At 45.7% G+C, this 16,451-nt stretch overlaps 1 protein-coding gene across 1 annotated transcript in view; it reads right to left on the bottom strand.

Annotated features, from left to right (window-relative positions):
- The window catches only part of LOC135536060 (SH3 and multiple ankyrin repeat domains protein 3-like), a 140,498-nt gene that overhangs the window by 105,122 nt on the left and 18,925 nt on the right, over positions 1–16,451 (bottom strand). The window contains 2 exon segments of the mRNA XM_064962453.1: positions 31–234; positions 5,792–6,013. Coding sequence (XP_064818525.1) covers positions 31–234; positions 5,792–5,986 — 399 coding nt within the window. The 5' untranslated portion in view covers positions 5,987–6,013.

Here is a 16,451-nt window from a genome sequence, read left to right as displayed (position 1 = left end):
GGAATGGGGGTGATGGGGGGTAGAGGGTACCTCTAGATAGGGAATAGGGGTGATGGGGGGTAGAGGGTAGTCTTTCAGCAGTCGCTCCTCGTCTAGGAACTTCCCAGCTCGTCCGTTGAAGGCCGGTTGAAACAGACCGTAGTTAAGAACATCAGTCAGACTCTGTGTTAGAGTCACTAACACACGCTGCTTACTGCTCCACACTGCTGCCTCGGGATCCAACCGCAGACACTTCTAAACACACAAATCAAATGTTATTTGCCACATGCGCCCAATACAACAGGTGTAGACCTTACAGTGAAATACTTACTTACAAGCCCTTAACCAACAATGCAGATTTAAGAAAATTAAGTGTTAAGTAGAAAATAGATAGGTAAAAATAAAAAAAACAGTCAGGATGCTCTCGATGGTGCAGCTGTAGAACCTTTTGAGGAAATGATGACCAATGCCAAACTTATGGTGGGGAAATAGGCTTTGTTGTGCTCGGAGCACACATCCTGGCAATCCCTCTGGCCCTGCGTCTTGGTGAATGTTGACCTGTTTAAAGGTCTTACTCACATCGGCCAAGGAGAGCGTGATCAAGCAGTCATCCGGTACAGCTGATGCTCTCATGCATGCTTCAGTGCTGCTTGCCTCAAAGTGAGCATAGAAGTAATTCAGCTCGTCTGGCAGGCTCATGTTACTGAGCAGCTGGCGGCTGTGCTTCCCTTTGTAGTCTGTAATAGTTTGCAAGCCCTGCCACATCTGACGAGCATCGAAGCCGGTGTAGTACGATTCAATCATAGTTCTGTATTGACGCTTTGCCTGTTTGATGGTTCGTCGCAGGGCATGGCAAGATTTCTTGTAAGCTTCCGGGTTAGAGTCCCGCACCTTGAAAGCGGCAGCTCTATCCTTTAGCTCAGTGCAAATGTTGCTTGTAATCCATGGCTTCTGGTTGGGGTATGTACGTACAGTCACTGTGGGGACGACGTCCTCAATGCACTTTTTGCTAAAGCCAGTGACTGATGTGGTGTTCTCCTCAATGTCATTGGAAGAATCCCAGAACATGTTCCAGTCTGTGATAACAAAGCAGTCCTGTAGTTCAGCATCTGCTTCATCTGACCACTTTTTTTATAGACCGAGTCGCTGGTGCTTCCTGCTTTAATTTGTGCTTGTAAGCAGGAATCAGGAGGATAGAGTTGTGGTCGGATATATCAAATGGAGGGCGAGGGAGAGCTTTGTACGTGTCTCTGTGTGTGGAGTAAAGGTGATCTAGAATTTTTTCCCTCTGGTTGCACATTTAACATAGAGATTTGGTAGAGCTGATTTAAGTTTCCCTGCATTAAAGTCTCCGGCCACTAGGAGCGCCGCCTCTGGGTAAGTGGTTTTCTGTTTGCTTATTTCCTTATACAGCTGATTGAGTGCGGTCTTAGTGGCAGCATCTCTCTGTGGGGGTAAATAAACAGCCACGAAAAATATAGCTGAGAACTCTCTAGGCAAGTAGTGTGGCCTGCAGTTTATCACAATATATTCTACTTCAGGCGAGCAAAATCTAGAGACTTCTTAGATTTCGTGCACCAGCTGTTGTTTACAAATATGCACAGCCCGCCCCCCCTCGTCTTACCGGTGTGGGCTGTTCTATTCTGCCGGTGCAGTGTGTATCCCGCTAGCTGAATATCCATGTCGTCATTCAGCCATGATTCCGTGAAACACAGGATATTACAGTTTTTTATGTCCCGTTGGTAGGATATTCGTGATCTTACCTCGTCCAGGCTTAACGGAGGCAGCTGTTCTATCTTGCCGATGCACGGAAAACCCAGCCAGCTGTATGTTATTCATGTCAGCCATGACTCGGTGAAACATAAGATATTACAGTTAATGTCCAGTTGGTAGGATATTTGTGATCGTAGCTCATCTATTTTGTTATCCAATGATTGTACGTTGGCTATGTCTGCTGACCCCTCTCTGGCGCTCAAGGTCGCCAGGCTACTTGTCATTACTCACACCTGCCACCATCGTTACACGCATCAACGCTTCATCTGACTCAACTGGACTCATCACGTTATTAAGTAACCCCCCTATACAGTGGGGCAAAAAGTATTTAGTCAGCCACCAATTGTGCAAGTTCTCCCACTTAAAAAGATGAGAGAGGCCTGTAGAGATAGGTACACTTCAACTATGACAGACAAAATGAGAAGAAAAAAAAAAGAAAATCACATTGTAGGATTTTTTATGAATTTATTTGCAAATTATGGTGGAAAATAAGTATTTGGTCACCTACAAACAAGCAAGATTTCTGGCTCTCACAGACCTGTAACTTCTTCTTTAAGAGGCTCCTCTGTCCTCCACTCGTTACTTGTATTAATGGCACCTGTTTGAACTTGTTATCAGTATAAAAGACACATGTCCACAACCTCAAACAGTCACACTCCAAACTCCACTATGGCCAAGACCAAAGAGCTGTCAAAGACACCAGAAACAAAATTGTAGACCTGCACCAGGCTGGGAAGACTGAATCTGCAATAGGTATGCAGCTTGGTTTGAAGAAATCAACTGTGGGAGCAATTATTAGGAAATGGAAGACATACAAGACCACTGATAATCTCCCTCGATCTGAGGCTCCAACGCAAGATCTCACCCCGTGGGGTCAAAATGATCACAAGAACGGTGAACAAAGCCTACAATCAGTAGCACACAACACCGCCAGGGACTCAAATCTTGCAGTGCCAGACGTGTCCCCCTGCTTAAGCCAGTACATGTCCAGGCCCGTCTGAAGTTTGCTAGAGAGCATTTGGTTGATCCAGAAGAAGTTTGGGAGAATGTCATATGGTCAGATGAAACCAAAATAGAACTATTTGGTAAAAACTCAACTCGTCGTGTTTGGAGGACAAAGAATGCTGAGTTGCATCCAAAGAACACCATACCTTCTGTGATGCATGGGGTGGTAACATCATGCTTTGGGGCTGTTTTTCTGCAAAGGGACCAGGACGACTGATCTGTGTAAAGGAAAGAATGAATGGAGCCATGTATCGTGAGATTTTGAGTGAAAACCTACCTATTTTGAATGACCTCTGTCATTGCCAACAAAGGGTATATAACAAAGTATTGAGATAAACTTTTGTTATTGTCCAAATAGTTATTTTTCACCATAATTTGCAAATAAATTCATTAAAAATCCTACAATGTGATTTTCTGGATTTTTTTCTTCTCATTTTGTCTGTCATAGTTGAAGTGTACCTATGATGAAAATTACAGGCCTCTCTCATCTTTTTAAGTGGGAGAACTTGCACAATTGGTGGCTGACTAAATACTTTTTTGCCCCACTGTATCTGTCACTTCCTCAGTTTCTTTCCCGAGTTAGGATTAGGTAGGGGTAGGTAGTATGTGGACCAGGGTTAGGTGGGTAGAGCATTAATGTCGTTTTGCTTCCCATCCTTTATTTATTAAATGTTCACTCCCTGTACTTGCTTCTTGTCTCCCAGCGTCTGTCCTCACAGAATGCTGACACCAATGTTGGAAGCATCATGAAGTTTTTTTGTTTAGGTGGGTGACGTCGGGTCCGGGCACGGCTGCCGAAGAAACAAGGGATGCCTCAGCTGGCTCGTCGGGCTTCCATGCCTTAGCTGGCTCGAGAGGTTACTTGCCTCGGCTGGCCCGGCGGGCACCCACCACGCCTCGGCCGGCCCATCGGGCTCGCCCATGTGGGACGCCGGGTGGCGCCCTTAGAGGGGAGGTACTGTCACATCTGCTCCTGTTCCCCCTCTCTGGTGCTCGAAGGTCACCAGGTTGCTTATCATTACACATATCTGTCACCATCGTTACACGCATCAGCGCGTCATCAGACTCACCTGGACTCCATCATGTTATTAAACCTCTTGAAGCTATAGGGCGCTATTTCATTATTGGATAAAAAAACGTGCCCGTTTTAAGCGCAATATTTTGTCACAAAAAGATGCTCGACTATGCATATAATTGACAGCTTTGGAAAGAGAACACTCTGACATTTCCAAAACTGCAAAGATATTGTCTGTGAGTGCCCCAGAACTGATGCTACAGGCAAAACCAAGATGAAACTTCAAACAGGAAATGAGCAGGATTTTTGAGGCTCTGTTTTTCATTGTCTCCTTATATGGCTGTGAATGTGCAAGGAATGAGCCTGCCCGATCTATCGTTTCCCCAAGGTGTCTGCAGCATTGTGACATATTTGTAGGCATATCATTGGAAGATTGACCATAAGAGACTACATTTGCCAGGTGTCCACCCAGTGCCCTCCGTCGAAATTGGTGCATCATCTTCAGCTGCACGTCTTTGTCCAAGCGATTCAGAGGAGAAAGTAGACATCCACGAACGATATATCAATGAAGAGATATATCTTGAACACCTTGAGGATTGATTCTAAACAGCGTTTGCCGTGTTTCAGTCGATATTATGGAGTTAATTTAAACACAAATAATGTTTTTTGAAAAACTGAACATTTGCTATCTAACTGAGAGTCTCCTCATTGAAAACATCTGAAGTTCTTCAAAGGTAAATGATTTTATTTGAATGATTTTCTTGTTTTTGTGAAAATGTTGCTGGCTGAATTCTAGGCTTATAGCTATGCTAGCTATCAATACTCTTACACAAATGCTTGTTTAGCTATGGTTGAAAAGCATATTTTGAAAATCTGAGATGACAGTGTTGTTAACAAAAGTCTAAGCTTGAGAGCAAATATATTTATTTCATTTCATTTGCGATTTTCATGAATAGTTAACGTTGCGTTATGCTAATGAGCTTGAGGCTATAAATAGGATCCCAGATCTGGGATTGCTCGACGCAAGAAGTTAATTACCTCCCCTTTATCTCTTAGTTTCTTTCCCGAGTCAGCATCAATGTCGTTTTGTTTCATGTCCGTTATTTATTAAATGTTCACTCCCTGTACTTACTTCTCATCTCCTAGCGTCTGTCCTTACAGGCTAATAGGTAGAGGCAGATTACTCACTCGCCATCAAATCCTTACAAGGCACCCCGACCTACTTCCCCGATATCTCTGTCTCTTTCTCCTGCGAATGACGAGGATGAGGGCCTTGTCAGGTGTCTGAAGTAAATCCTTCATGTCCAACTCATTAAAAAAAAATGTTGTCCAGTACAAGGTGAGTAATCGCTGTCCTGATGTCCAGAAGCTCTTTGTCCAGTACAAGGTGAGTAATCGCTGTCCTAATATCCAGAAGCTCTTTGTCCAGTACGAGGTGAGTAATCGCTGTCCTGATATCCAGAAGCTCTTTGTCCAGTACAAGGTGAGTAATCGCTGTCCTGATGTCCAGAAGCTCTTTGTCCAGTACAAGGTGAGTAATCGCTGTCCTAATATCCAGAAGCTCTTTGTCCAGTACGAGGTGAGTAATCGCTGTCCTGATATCCAGAAGCTCTTTGTCCAGTACAAGGTGAGTAATCGCTGTCCTGATATCCAGAAGCTCTTTGTCCAGTACAAGGTGAGTAATCGCTGTCCTGATATCCAGAAGCTCTTTGTCCAGTACAAGGTGAGTAATCGCTGTCCTAATATCCAGAAGCTCTTTGTCCAGTACGAGGTGAGTAATCGCTGTCCTGATATCCAGAAGCTCTTTGCGTCATAAGAGACGGAGGCAGAAACAAAGAAGGCTACAAATAATGCCAAAAAACACACACAACAGCACAATTGGTTAAGAGCCCGTAAAACGGTAGCCATCTCCTCCTGCGACATTCTTCACACACCTGTGAATTTATGAATCAATTTCTTAGGTAAGAGTTTTCATATGTGTGAGTGTGTGTGTGTGTGTGTGTGTGTATTTGCTTGTACCGTCTGCTGCAGGTCAGGGATGCCAATACGGATGACGATGCTGTTTCCAGAGCCGTCGTCAGGAGGATCTGGGGAGGAAGTCCTCCCGTCGTCCCTGGCAAGGGCGAAACCTGGCTGGTTGCCATTGGTAGCGGCTGGTTGCCGGGGATGATCAGGGGGCTCATGATTAGCGTTGGCAGCCGGACTCAGAGGCATGGGGTCACTCACTGTCCAGTCACAGCCCTACACACACACACACACACACACACACACACACACACACACACACACACACACACACAGGAATCAACAGGAGTCTACAGCTGCTGTATTAGGCGCATGTGACTGATAACATTTGATTTGATTTTATTACCTGTTGCCAACACTGCTACACAGTATAGTATTAGTACTCATCATAATAGTAAAATAATAAGGGATCAACAATGACACAGAATGTACTAAAGTGAAGAGAGAGAGATACAGAGCGAGAAAGATACAGGTAGAGAGAGAGCAAGAGAGAGATACAGGGAGAGAGAGAGAGAGAGAGAGATACAGGGAGAGAGAGAGAGAGAGAGATACAGGGAGAGAGAGAGAGACAGAGAGAGAGACAGAGCGAGAAAGATACAGAGCGAGAAAGAGAGACACCGAGAGAGAGAGATACAGAGAGAGAAAGATACAGGGAGAGAGAGAGAGAGAAAGATACAGGGAGAGAGAGAGAGAGAGAGAGAGAGAGAGAGAGAGAGATACAGGGAGAGAGAGAGAGAGAGAGAGAGACAGAGCGAGAAAGATACAGAGCGAGAAAGATACACAGAGAGAGAGAGATACAAAGCGAGAAAGATACAGTGAGAGAGAGAGAGCAAGAAAGAGAGAGATGCAGAGCGAGAAAGATACAGGGGAGAGAGAGAGAGCAAGAGAGAGAGAGAGATACAGAACGAGAAAGATACAGGGAGGGAGAGAGAGAGAGAGAGTGCAAGAGAGAGAGATACAGAACGGGAAAGATACAGGGGAGAGAGAGAGAGAGATACAGAGCGAGAAAGATACAGGGAGAGAGAGCAAGAGAGAGAGATACAGGGAGAGAGAGAGAGAGAGAGATACAGAGCGAGAAAGATACAGGGAGAGAGAGAGAGAGAGAGAGAGAGAGAGAGAGAGAGAGAGAGAGAGAGAGAGAGAGAGAGAGAGAGAGAGAGCAAGAGAGAGATACAGAACGAGAAAGATACAGGGAGAGAGGGAGAGATACAGAGCGAGAAAGATGCAGGGAGAGAGAGAGATACAGAGCGAGAAAGATACAGGGAGAGAGAGAGCAAGAGAGAGAGATACAGAACGAGAAAGATACAGGGAGAGAGAGAGAGAGATACAGAGCGAGAAAGATACACGGAGAGAGAGAGAGATACAGAGCGAGAAAGATACAGGGAGAGAGAGAGCAAGAGAGAGAGATACAGAATGAGAAAGATACAGGGAGAGAGAGAGATACAGAGCGAGAAAGATACAGGGAGAGAGAGAGAGAGCAAGAGAGAGAGATACAGAATGAGAAAGATACAGGGAGAGAGAGAGAGAGAGAGATACAGAGCGAGAAAGATACAGGGAGAGACAGAGAGAGAGATACAGAGCGAGAAAGATACAGGGAGATAGAGAGAGCAAGAGAGAGAGAGAGATACAGAGCGAGAAAGATACAGGGAGAGAGAGAGAGAGAGAGAGAGAGAGAGAGAGAGAGAGAGCAAGAGAGAAAGATACAGAGCGAGAAAGATACAGGGAGGGAGAGAGAGGGAGAGCAAGAGAGAGAGATACAGAGCAAGAAAGATACAGGGAGAGAGAGCGCAAGAGAGAGGAAAGCTTTGACTATGTACAGACTCAGTGAGCATAGCCTTGCTATTGAGAAAGGCCGCCGTAGGCAGACATGGCTCTCAAGAGAAGACAGGCTATGTGCTCACTGCCCACAAAATGAGGTGGAAACTGAGCTGCACTTCCTAACCTCCTGCCCAATGTATGACCATATTAGAGAGACATATTTCCCTCAGATTACACAGATCCACAAAGAATTCGAAAACAAATCCAATTTTGAAAAACTCCCATATCTACTGGGTGAAATTCCAGTGTGCCATCAGAGCAGCAAGATTTGTGACCTGTTGCCACGAGAAAAGGGCAACCAGTGAAGATCATGCACCATTGTAAATACAACCCATATCTATGCTTATTTATTTTAGAGAGAGATACAGGGAGAGAGAGAGAGAGAGAGAGAGAGAGAGAGAGAGAGAGAGAGAGAGAGCGAGAAAGATACAGAGCAAGAAAGAGAGACACCGAGAGAGAGAGATACAGAGAGAGAAAGATACAGGGAGAGAGAGAGAGAGAAAGATACAGAGAGAGAGAGAGAGAGAGAGAGAGAGAGAGAGAGATACAGGGGAGAGAGAGAGAGAGAGAGAGACAGAGCGAGAAAGATACAGAGCGAGAAAGATACACAGAGAGAGAGAGATACAAAGCGAGAAAGATACAGTGAGAGAGAGAGAGCAAGAAAGAGAGAGATGCAGAGCGAGAAAGATACAGGGAGAGAGAGAGAGAGCAAGAGAGAGAGAGAGATACAGAACGAGAAAGATACAGGGAGGGAGAGAGAGAGAGAGAGAGAGAGAGAGAGAGAGAGAGAGAGAGAGAGAGAGAGAGAGAGTGCAAGAGAGAGATACAGAACGGGAAAGATACAGGGAGAGAGAGAGAGATACAGAGCGAGAAAGATACAGGGAGAGAGAGAGAGCAAGAGAGAGAGCAAGAGAGAAAGATACAGAGCGAGAAAGATACAGGGAGGGAGAGAGAGAGAGCAAGAGAGAGAGATACAGAGCAAGAAAGATACAGGGAGAGAGAGCGCAAGAGAGAGGAAAGCTTTGACTATGTACAGACTCAGTGAGCATAGCCTTGCTATTGAGAAAGGCCGCCGTAGGCAGACATGGCTCTCAAGAGAAGACAGGCTATGTGCTCACTGCCCACAAAATGAGGTGGAAACTGAGCTGCACTTCCTAACCTCCTGCCCAATGTATGACCATATTAGAGAGACATATTTCCCTCAGATTACACAGATCCACAAAGAATTCGAAAACAAATCCAATTTTGAAAAACTCCCATATCTACTGGGTGAAATTCCAGTGTGCCATCAGAGCAGCAAGATTTGTGACCTGTTGCCACGAGAAAAGGGCAACCAGTGAAGAGCACGCACCATTGTAAATACAACCCATATCTATGCTTATTTATTTTAGAGAGAGATACAGGGGAGAGAGAGAGAGAGAGAGAGAGAGAGAGAGACAGAGCGAGAAAGATACAGAGCGAGAAAGAGAGACACAGAGAGAGAGATACAGAGAGAGAAAGATACAAGAGAGAGAGAGAGAGAAAGATACAGGGAGAGAGAGAGAGAGAGAGAGAGAGAGAGAGAGAGAGAGAGAGAGAGAGATACAGGGAGAGAGAGAGAGAGAGAGACAGAGCGAGAAAGATACAGAGCGAGAAAGATACACAGAGAGAGAGAGATACAAAGCGAGAAAGATACAGTGAGAGAGAGAGCAAGAAAGAGAGAGATGCAGAGCGAGAAAGATACAGGGAGAGAGCAAGAGAGAGAGCGAGATACAGAACGAGAAAGATACAGGGAGGGGGAGAGAGAGAGAGAGAGAGAGAGAGAGAGAGTGCAAGAGAGAGAGATACAGAACGGGAAAGATACAGGGAGGAGAGAGAGAGAGATACAGAGCGAGAAAGATACAGGGAGAGAGAGAGAGAGCAAGAGAGAGAGATACAGGGAGAGAGAGAGAGAGAGATAGAGAGCGAGAAAGATACAGGGAGAGAGAGAGAGAGAGAGAGAGAGAGAGAGAGAGAGAGAGAGCAAGAGAGAGATACTGAACGAGAAAGATACAGGGAGAGAGAGAGATACAGAGCGAGAAAGATACAGGGAGAGAGAGAGATACAGAGCGAGAAAGATACAGGGAGAGAGAGAGCAAGAGAGAGAGATACAGAACGAGAAAGATACAGGGAGAGAGAGAGAGAGATACAGAGCGAGAAAGATACACGGAGAGAGAGAGAGATACAGAGCGAGAAAGATACAGGGAGAGATAGAGCAAGAGAGAGAGATACAGAACGAGAAAGATACAGGGAGAGAGAGAGATACAGAGCGAGAAAGATACAGGGAGAGAGAGAGAGAGAGCAAGAGAGAGAGATACAGAATGAGAAAGATACAGGGAGAGAGAGAGAGATACAGAGCGAGAAAGATACAGGGAGAGACAGAGAGAGATACAGAGCGAAAAAGATACAGGGAGATAGAGAGAGCAAGAGAGAGAGAGATACAGAGCGAGAAAGATACAGGAGAGAGAGAGAGAGAGAAAGCAAGAGAGAAAGATACAGAGCGAGAAAGATACAGGGAGGGGGAGAGAGAGAGAGCAAAAGAGAGAGATACAGAGCAAGAAAGATACAGGGAGAGAGAGCGCAAGAGAGAGGAAAGCTTTGACTATGTACAGACTCAGTGAGCATAGCCTTGCTATTGAGAAAGGCCGCCGTAGGCATACATGGCTCTCAAGAGAAGACAGGCTATGTGCTCACTGCCCACAAAATGAGGTGGAAACTGAGCTGCACTTCCTAACCTCCTGCCCAATGTATGAACATATTAGAGAGACATATTTCCCTCAGATTACACAGATCCACAAAGAATTCGAAAACAAATCCAATTTTGAAAAACTCCCATATCTACTGGGTGAAATTCCAGTGTGCCATCAGAGCAGCAAGATTTGTGACCTGTTGCCACGAGAAAAGGGCAACCAGTGAAGAGCACGCACCATTGTAAATACAACCCATATCTATGCTTATTTATTTTAGAGAGAGATACAGGGAGAGAGAGAGAGAGAGAGAGAGAGAGAGAGCGAGAAAGATACAGAGCGAGAAAGAGAGACACCGAGAGAGAGAGATACAGAGAGAGAAAGATACAGGGAGAGAGAGAGAGAGAAAGATACAGGGAGAGAGAGAGAGAGAGAAAGAGAGAGAGATACAGGGAGAGAGAGAGAGAGAGAGAGACAGAGCGAGAAAGATACAGAGCGAGAAAGATACACAGAGAGAGAGAGATACAAAGCGAGAAAGATACAGTGAGAGAGAGAGAGCAAGAAAGAGAGAGATGCAGAGCGAGAAAGATACAGGGGAGAGAGAGAGAGCAAGAGAGAGAGAGAGATACAGAACGAGAAAGATACAGGGAGGGGAGAGAGAGAGAGAGAGAGAGAGAGAGAGAGAGAGTGCAAGAGAGAGAGATACAGAACGGGAAAGATACAGGGAGAGAGAGAGAGAGATACAGAGCGAGAAAGATACAGGGAGAGAGAGAGAGCAAGAGAGAGAGCAAGAGAGAAAGATACAGAGCGAGAAAGATACAGGGAGGGAGAGAGAGAGAGCAAGAGAGAGAGATACAGAGCAAGAAAGATACAGGGAGAGAGAGCGCAAGAGAGAGGAAAGCTTTGACTATGTACAGACTCAGTGAGCATAGCCTTGCTATTGAGAAAGGCCGCCGTAGGCAGACATGGCTCTCAAGAGAAGACAGGCTATGTGCTCACTGCCCACAAAATGAGGTGGAAACTGAGCTGCACTTCCTAACCTCCTGCCCAATGTATGACCATATTAGAGAGACATATTTCCCTCAGATTACACAGATCCACAAAGAATTCGAAAACAAATCCAATTTTGAAAAACTCCCATATCTACTGGGTGAAATTCCAGTGTGCCATCAGAGCAGCAAGATTTGTGACCTGTTGCCACGAGAAAAGGGCAACCAGTGAAGAGCACGCACCATTGTAAATACAACCCATATCTATGCTTATTTATTTTAGAGAGAGATACAGGGAGAGAGAGAGAGAGAGAGAGAGAGAGAGAGACAGAGCGAGAAAGATACAGAGCGAGAAAGAGAGACACAGAGAGAGAGAGATACAGAGAGAGAAAGATACAAGGAGAGAGAGAGAGAGAAAGATACAGGGGAGAGAGAGAGAGAGAGAGAGAGAGAGAGAGAGAGAGAGAGAGAGAGAGAGATACAGGGGGAGAGAGAGAGAGAGAGAGAGACAGAGCGAGAAAGATACAGAGCGAGAAAGATACACAGAGAGAGAGAGATACAAAGCGAGAAAGATACAGTGAGAGAGAGAGAGCAAGAAAGAGAGAGATGCAGAGCGAGAAAGATACAGGGAGAGAGCAAGAGAGAGAGCGAGATACAGAACGAGAAAGATACAGGGAGGGAGAGAGAGAGAGAGAGAGAGAGAGAGAGAGAGAGTGCAAGAGAGAGAGATACAGAACGGGAAAGATACAGGGAGAGAGAGAGAGAGAGATACAGAGCGAGAAAGATACAGGAGAGAGAGAGAGAGCAAGAGAGAGAGATACAGGGGGAGAGAGAGAGAGAGATACAGAGCGAGAAAGATACAGGGGGAGAGAGAGAGAGAGAGAGAGAGAGAGAGAGAGAGAGAGCAAGAGAGAGATACTGAACGAGAAAGATACAGGGAGAGAGAGAGAGATACAGAGCGAGAAAGATACAGGGAGAGAGAGAGAGATACAGAGCGAGAAAGATACAGGGAGAGAGAGAGCAAGAGAGAGAGATACAGAACGAGAAAGATACAGGGAGAGAGAGAGAGAGATACAGAGCGAGAAAGATACACGGAGAGAGAGAGAGATACAGAGCGAGAAAGATACAGGGAGAGATAGAGCAAGAGAGAGATACAGAACGAGAAAGATACAGGGAGAGAGAGAGATACAGAGCGAGAAAGATACAGGGAGAGAGAGAGAGAGAGCAAGAGAGAGATACAGAATGAGAAAGATACAGGGAGAGAGAGAGAGATACAGAGCGAGAAAGATACAGGGAGAGACAGAGAGAGATACAGAGCGAAAAAGATACAGGGAGATAGAGAGAGCAAGAGAGAGAGAGATACAGAGCGAGAAAGATACAGGGGAGAGAGAGAGAGAGAGAAAGCAAGAGAGAAAGATACAGAGCGAGAAAGATACAGGGAGGGAGAGAGAGAGAGAGCAAAGAGAGAGATACAGAGCAAGAAAGATACAGGGAGAGAGAGCGCAAGAGAGAGGAAAGCTTTGACTATGTACAGACTCAGTGAGCATAGCCTTGCTATTGAGAAAGGCCGCCGTAGGCATACATGGCTCTCAAGAGAAGACAGGCTATGTGCTCACTGCCCACAAAATGAGGTGGAAACTGAGCTGCACTTCCTAACCTCCTGCCCAATGTATGAACATATTAGAGAGACATATTTCCCTCAGATTACACAGATCCACAAAGAATTCGAAAACAAATCCAATTTTGAAAAACTCCCATATCTACTGGGTGAAATTCCAGTGTGCCATCAGAGCAGCAAGATTTGTGACCTGTTGCCACGAGAAAAGGGCAACCAGTGAAGAGCACGCACCATTGTAAATACAACCCATATCTATGCTTATTTATTTTAGAGAGAGATACAGAGAGAGAGAGAGAGAGAGAGAGAGAGAGCGAGAAAGATACAGAGCGAGAAAGAGAGACACCGAGAGAGAGAGATACAGAGAGAGAAAGATACAGGGAGAGAGAGAGAGAGAAAGATACAGGGAGAGAGAGAGAGAGAGAGAAAGAGAGAGAGATACAGGGAGAGAGAGAGAGAGAGAGAGACAGAGCGAGAAAGATACAGAGCGAGAAAGATACACAGAGAGAGAGAGATACAAAGCGAGAAAGATACAGTGAGAGAGAGAGAGCAAGAAAGAGAGAGATGCAGAGCGAGAAAGATACAGGGAGAGAGAGAGAGAGCAAGAGAGAGAGAGAGATACAGAACGAGAAAGATACAGGGAGGGAGAGAGAGAGAGAGAGAGAGAGAGAGAGAGAGAGAGAGAGAGAGAGTGCAAGAGAGAGAGATACAGAACGGGAAAGATACAGGGAGAGAGAGAGAGAGATACAGAGCGAGAAAGATACAGGGAGAGAGAGAGAGCAAGAGAGAGAGCAAGAGAGAAAGATACAGAGCGAGAAAGATACAGGGAGGGAGAGAGAGAGAGCAAAGAGAGAGATACAGAGCAAGAAAGATACAGGGAGAGAGAGCGCAAGAGAGAGGAAAGCTTTGACTATGTACAGACTCAGTGAGCATAGCCTTGCTATTGAGAAAGGCCGCCGTAGGCAGACATGGCTCTCAAGAGAAGACAGGCTATGTGCTCACTGCCCACAAAATGAGGTGGAAACTGAGCTGCACTTCCTAACCTCCTGCCCAATGTATGACCATATTAGAGAGACATATTTCCCTCAGATTACACAGATCCACAAAGAATTCGAAAACAAATCCAATTTTGAAAAACTCCCATATCTACTGGGTGAAATTCCAGTGTGCCATCAGAGCAGCAAGATTTGTGACCTGTTGCCACGAGAAAAGGGCAACCAGTGAAGAGCACGCACCATTGTAAATACAACCCATATCTATGCTTATTTATTTTAGAGAGAGATACAGGGAGAGAGAGAGAGAGAGAGAGAGAGAGAGAGACAGAGCGAGAAAGATACAGAGCGAGAAAGAGAGACACCGAGAGAGAGAGATACAGAGAGAGAAAGATACAAGGAGAGAGAGAGAGAGAAAGATACAGGGAGAGAGAGAGAGAGAGAGAGATACAGGGGAGAGAGAGAGAGAGAGAGAGACAGAGCGAGAAAGATACAGAGCGAGAAAGATACACAGAGAGAGAGAGATACAAAGCGAGAAAGATACAGTGAGAGAGAGAGAGCAAGAAAGAGAGAGATGCAGAGCGAGAAAGATACAGGGAGAGAGAGAGCAAGAGAGAGAGAGAGATACAGAACGAGAAAGATACAGGGAGGGAGAGAGAGAGAGAGAGAGAGAGAGTGCAAGAGAGAGAGATACAGAACGGGAAAGATACAGGGAGAGAGAGAGAGAGAGATACAGAGCGCGAAAGATACAGGGAGAGAGAGAGAGAGCAAGAGAGAGAGATACAAGGAGAGAGAGAGAGATACAGAGCGAGAAAGATACAGGGAGAGAGAGAGAGAGAGAGAGAGAGAGAGAGAGAGAGAGAGAGAGAGAGAGAGAGCAAGAGAGAGATACTGAACGAGAAAGATACAGGGAGAGAGAGAGAGATACAGAGCGAGAAAGATACAGGGGAGAGAGAGAGATACAGAGCGAGAAAGATACAGGGAGAGAGAGAGCAAAGAGAGAGATACAGAACGAGAAAGATACAGGGGAGAGAGAGAGAGAGATACAGAGCGAGAAAGATACACGGAGAGAGAGAGAGATACAGAGCGAGAAAGATACAGGGAGAGAGAGAGCAAGAGAGAGAGATACAGAACGAGAAAGATACAGGGAGAGAGAGAGATACAGAGCGAGAAAGATACAGGGGAGAGAGAGAGAGAGAGCAAGAGAGAGATACAGAATGAGAAAGATACAGGGAGAGAGAGAGAGATACAGAGCGAGAAAGATACAGGGAGAGACAGAGAGAGAGATACAGAGCGAGAAAGATACAGGGAGATAGAGAGAGCAAGAGAGAGAGAGAGATACAGAGCAAGAAAGATACAGGGAGAGAGAGAGAGAGAGAGAGAGAGAGCAAGAGAGAAAGATACAGAGCGAGAAAGATACAGGGAGGGAGAGAGAGAGAGAGCAAGAGAGAGAGATACAGAGCAAGAAAGATACAGGGAGAGAGAGCGCAAGAGAGAGGAAAGCTTTGACTATGTACAGACTCAGTGAGCATAGCCTTGCTATTGAGAAAGGCCGCCGTAGGCAGACATGGCTCTCAAGAGAAGACAGGCTATGTGCTCACTGCCCACAAAATGAGGTGGAAACTGAGCTGCACTTCCTAACCTCCTGCCCAATGTATGACCATATTAGAGAGACATATTTCCCTCAGATTACACAGATCCACAAAGAATTCGAAAACAAATCCAATTTTGAAAAACTCCCATATCTACTGGGTGAAATTCCAGTGTGCCATCAGAGCAGCAAGATTTGTGACCTGTTGCCACGAGAAAAGGGCAACCAGTGAAGAGCACGCACCATTGTAAATACAACCCATATCTATGCTTATTTATTTTAGAGAGAGATACAGGGGAGAGAGAGAGAGAGAGAGAGAGAGAGAGAGAGAGAGCGAGAAAGATACAGAGCGAGAAAGAGAGACACCGAAAGAGAGAGATACAGAGAGAGAAAGATACAGGGAGAGAGAGAGAGAGAAAGATACAGGGAGAGAGAGAGAGAGAGAGAGAGAGAGACAGAGCGAGAAAGATACAGAGCGAGAAAGATACACAGAGAGAGAGAGATACAAAGCGAAAGATACAGTGAGAGAGAGAGAGCAAGAAAAGAGAGATGCAGAGCGAGAAAGATACAGGGGAGAGAGAGAGAGCAAGAGAGAGAGAGAGATACAGAACGAGAAAGATACAGGGAGGGAGGGAGGAGAGAGAGAGAGAGAGAGAGAGAGTGCAAGAGAGAGAGATACAGAACGGGAAAGATACAGGGGAGAGAGAGAGAGATACAGAGCAAGAAAGATACAGGGGAGAGAGAGAGCAAGAGAGAGAGCAAGAGAGAAAGATACAGAGCGAGAAAGTTACAGGGAGGGAGAGAGAGAGAGAGCAAGAGAGAGAGATACAGAGCAAGAAAGATACAGGGAGAGAGAGCGCAAGAGAGAGGAAAGCTTTGACTATGTACAGACTCAGTGAGCATAGCCTTGCTATTGAGAAAGGCCGCCGTAGGCAGACATGGCT

The sequence above is a fragment of the Oncorhynchus masou genome, unplaced genomic scaffold (assembly GCF_036934945.1).
Source record: "Oncorhynchus masou masou isolate Uvic2021 unplaced genomic scaffold, UVic_Omas_1.1 unplaced_scaffold_551, whole genome shotgun sequence".
NCBI classification, from domain to species: domain Eukaryota; kingdom Metazoa; phylum Chordata; class Actinopteri; order Salmoniformes; family Salmonidae; genus Oncorhynchus; species Oncorhynchus masou.
Note: the sequence above shows the minus strand (reverse complement) of the source record. Positions and strands in the feature narration are given on the sequence as shown.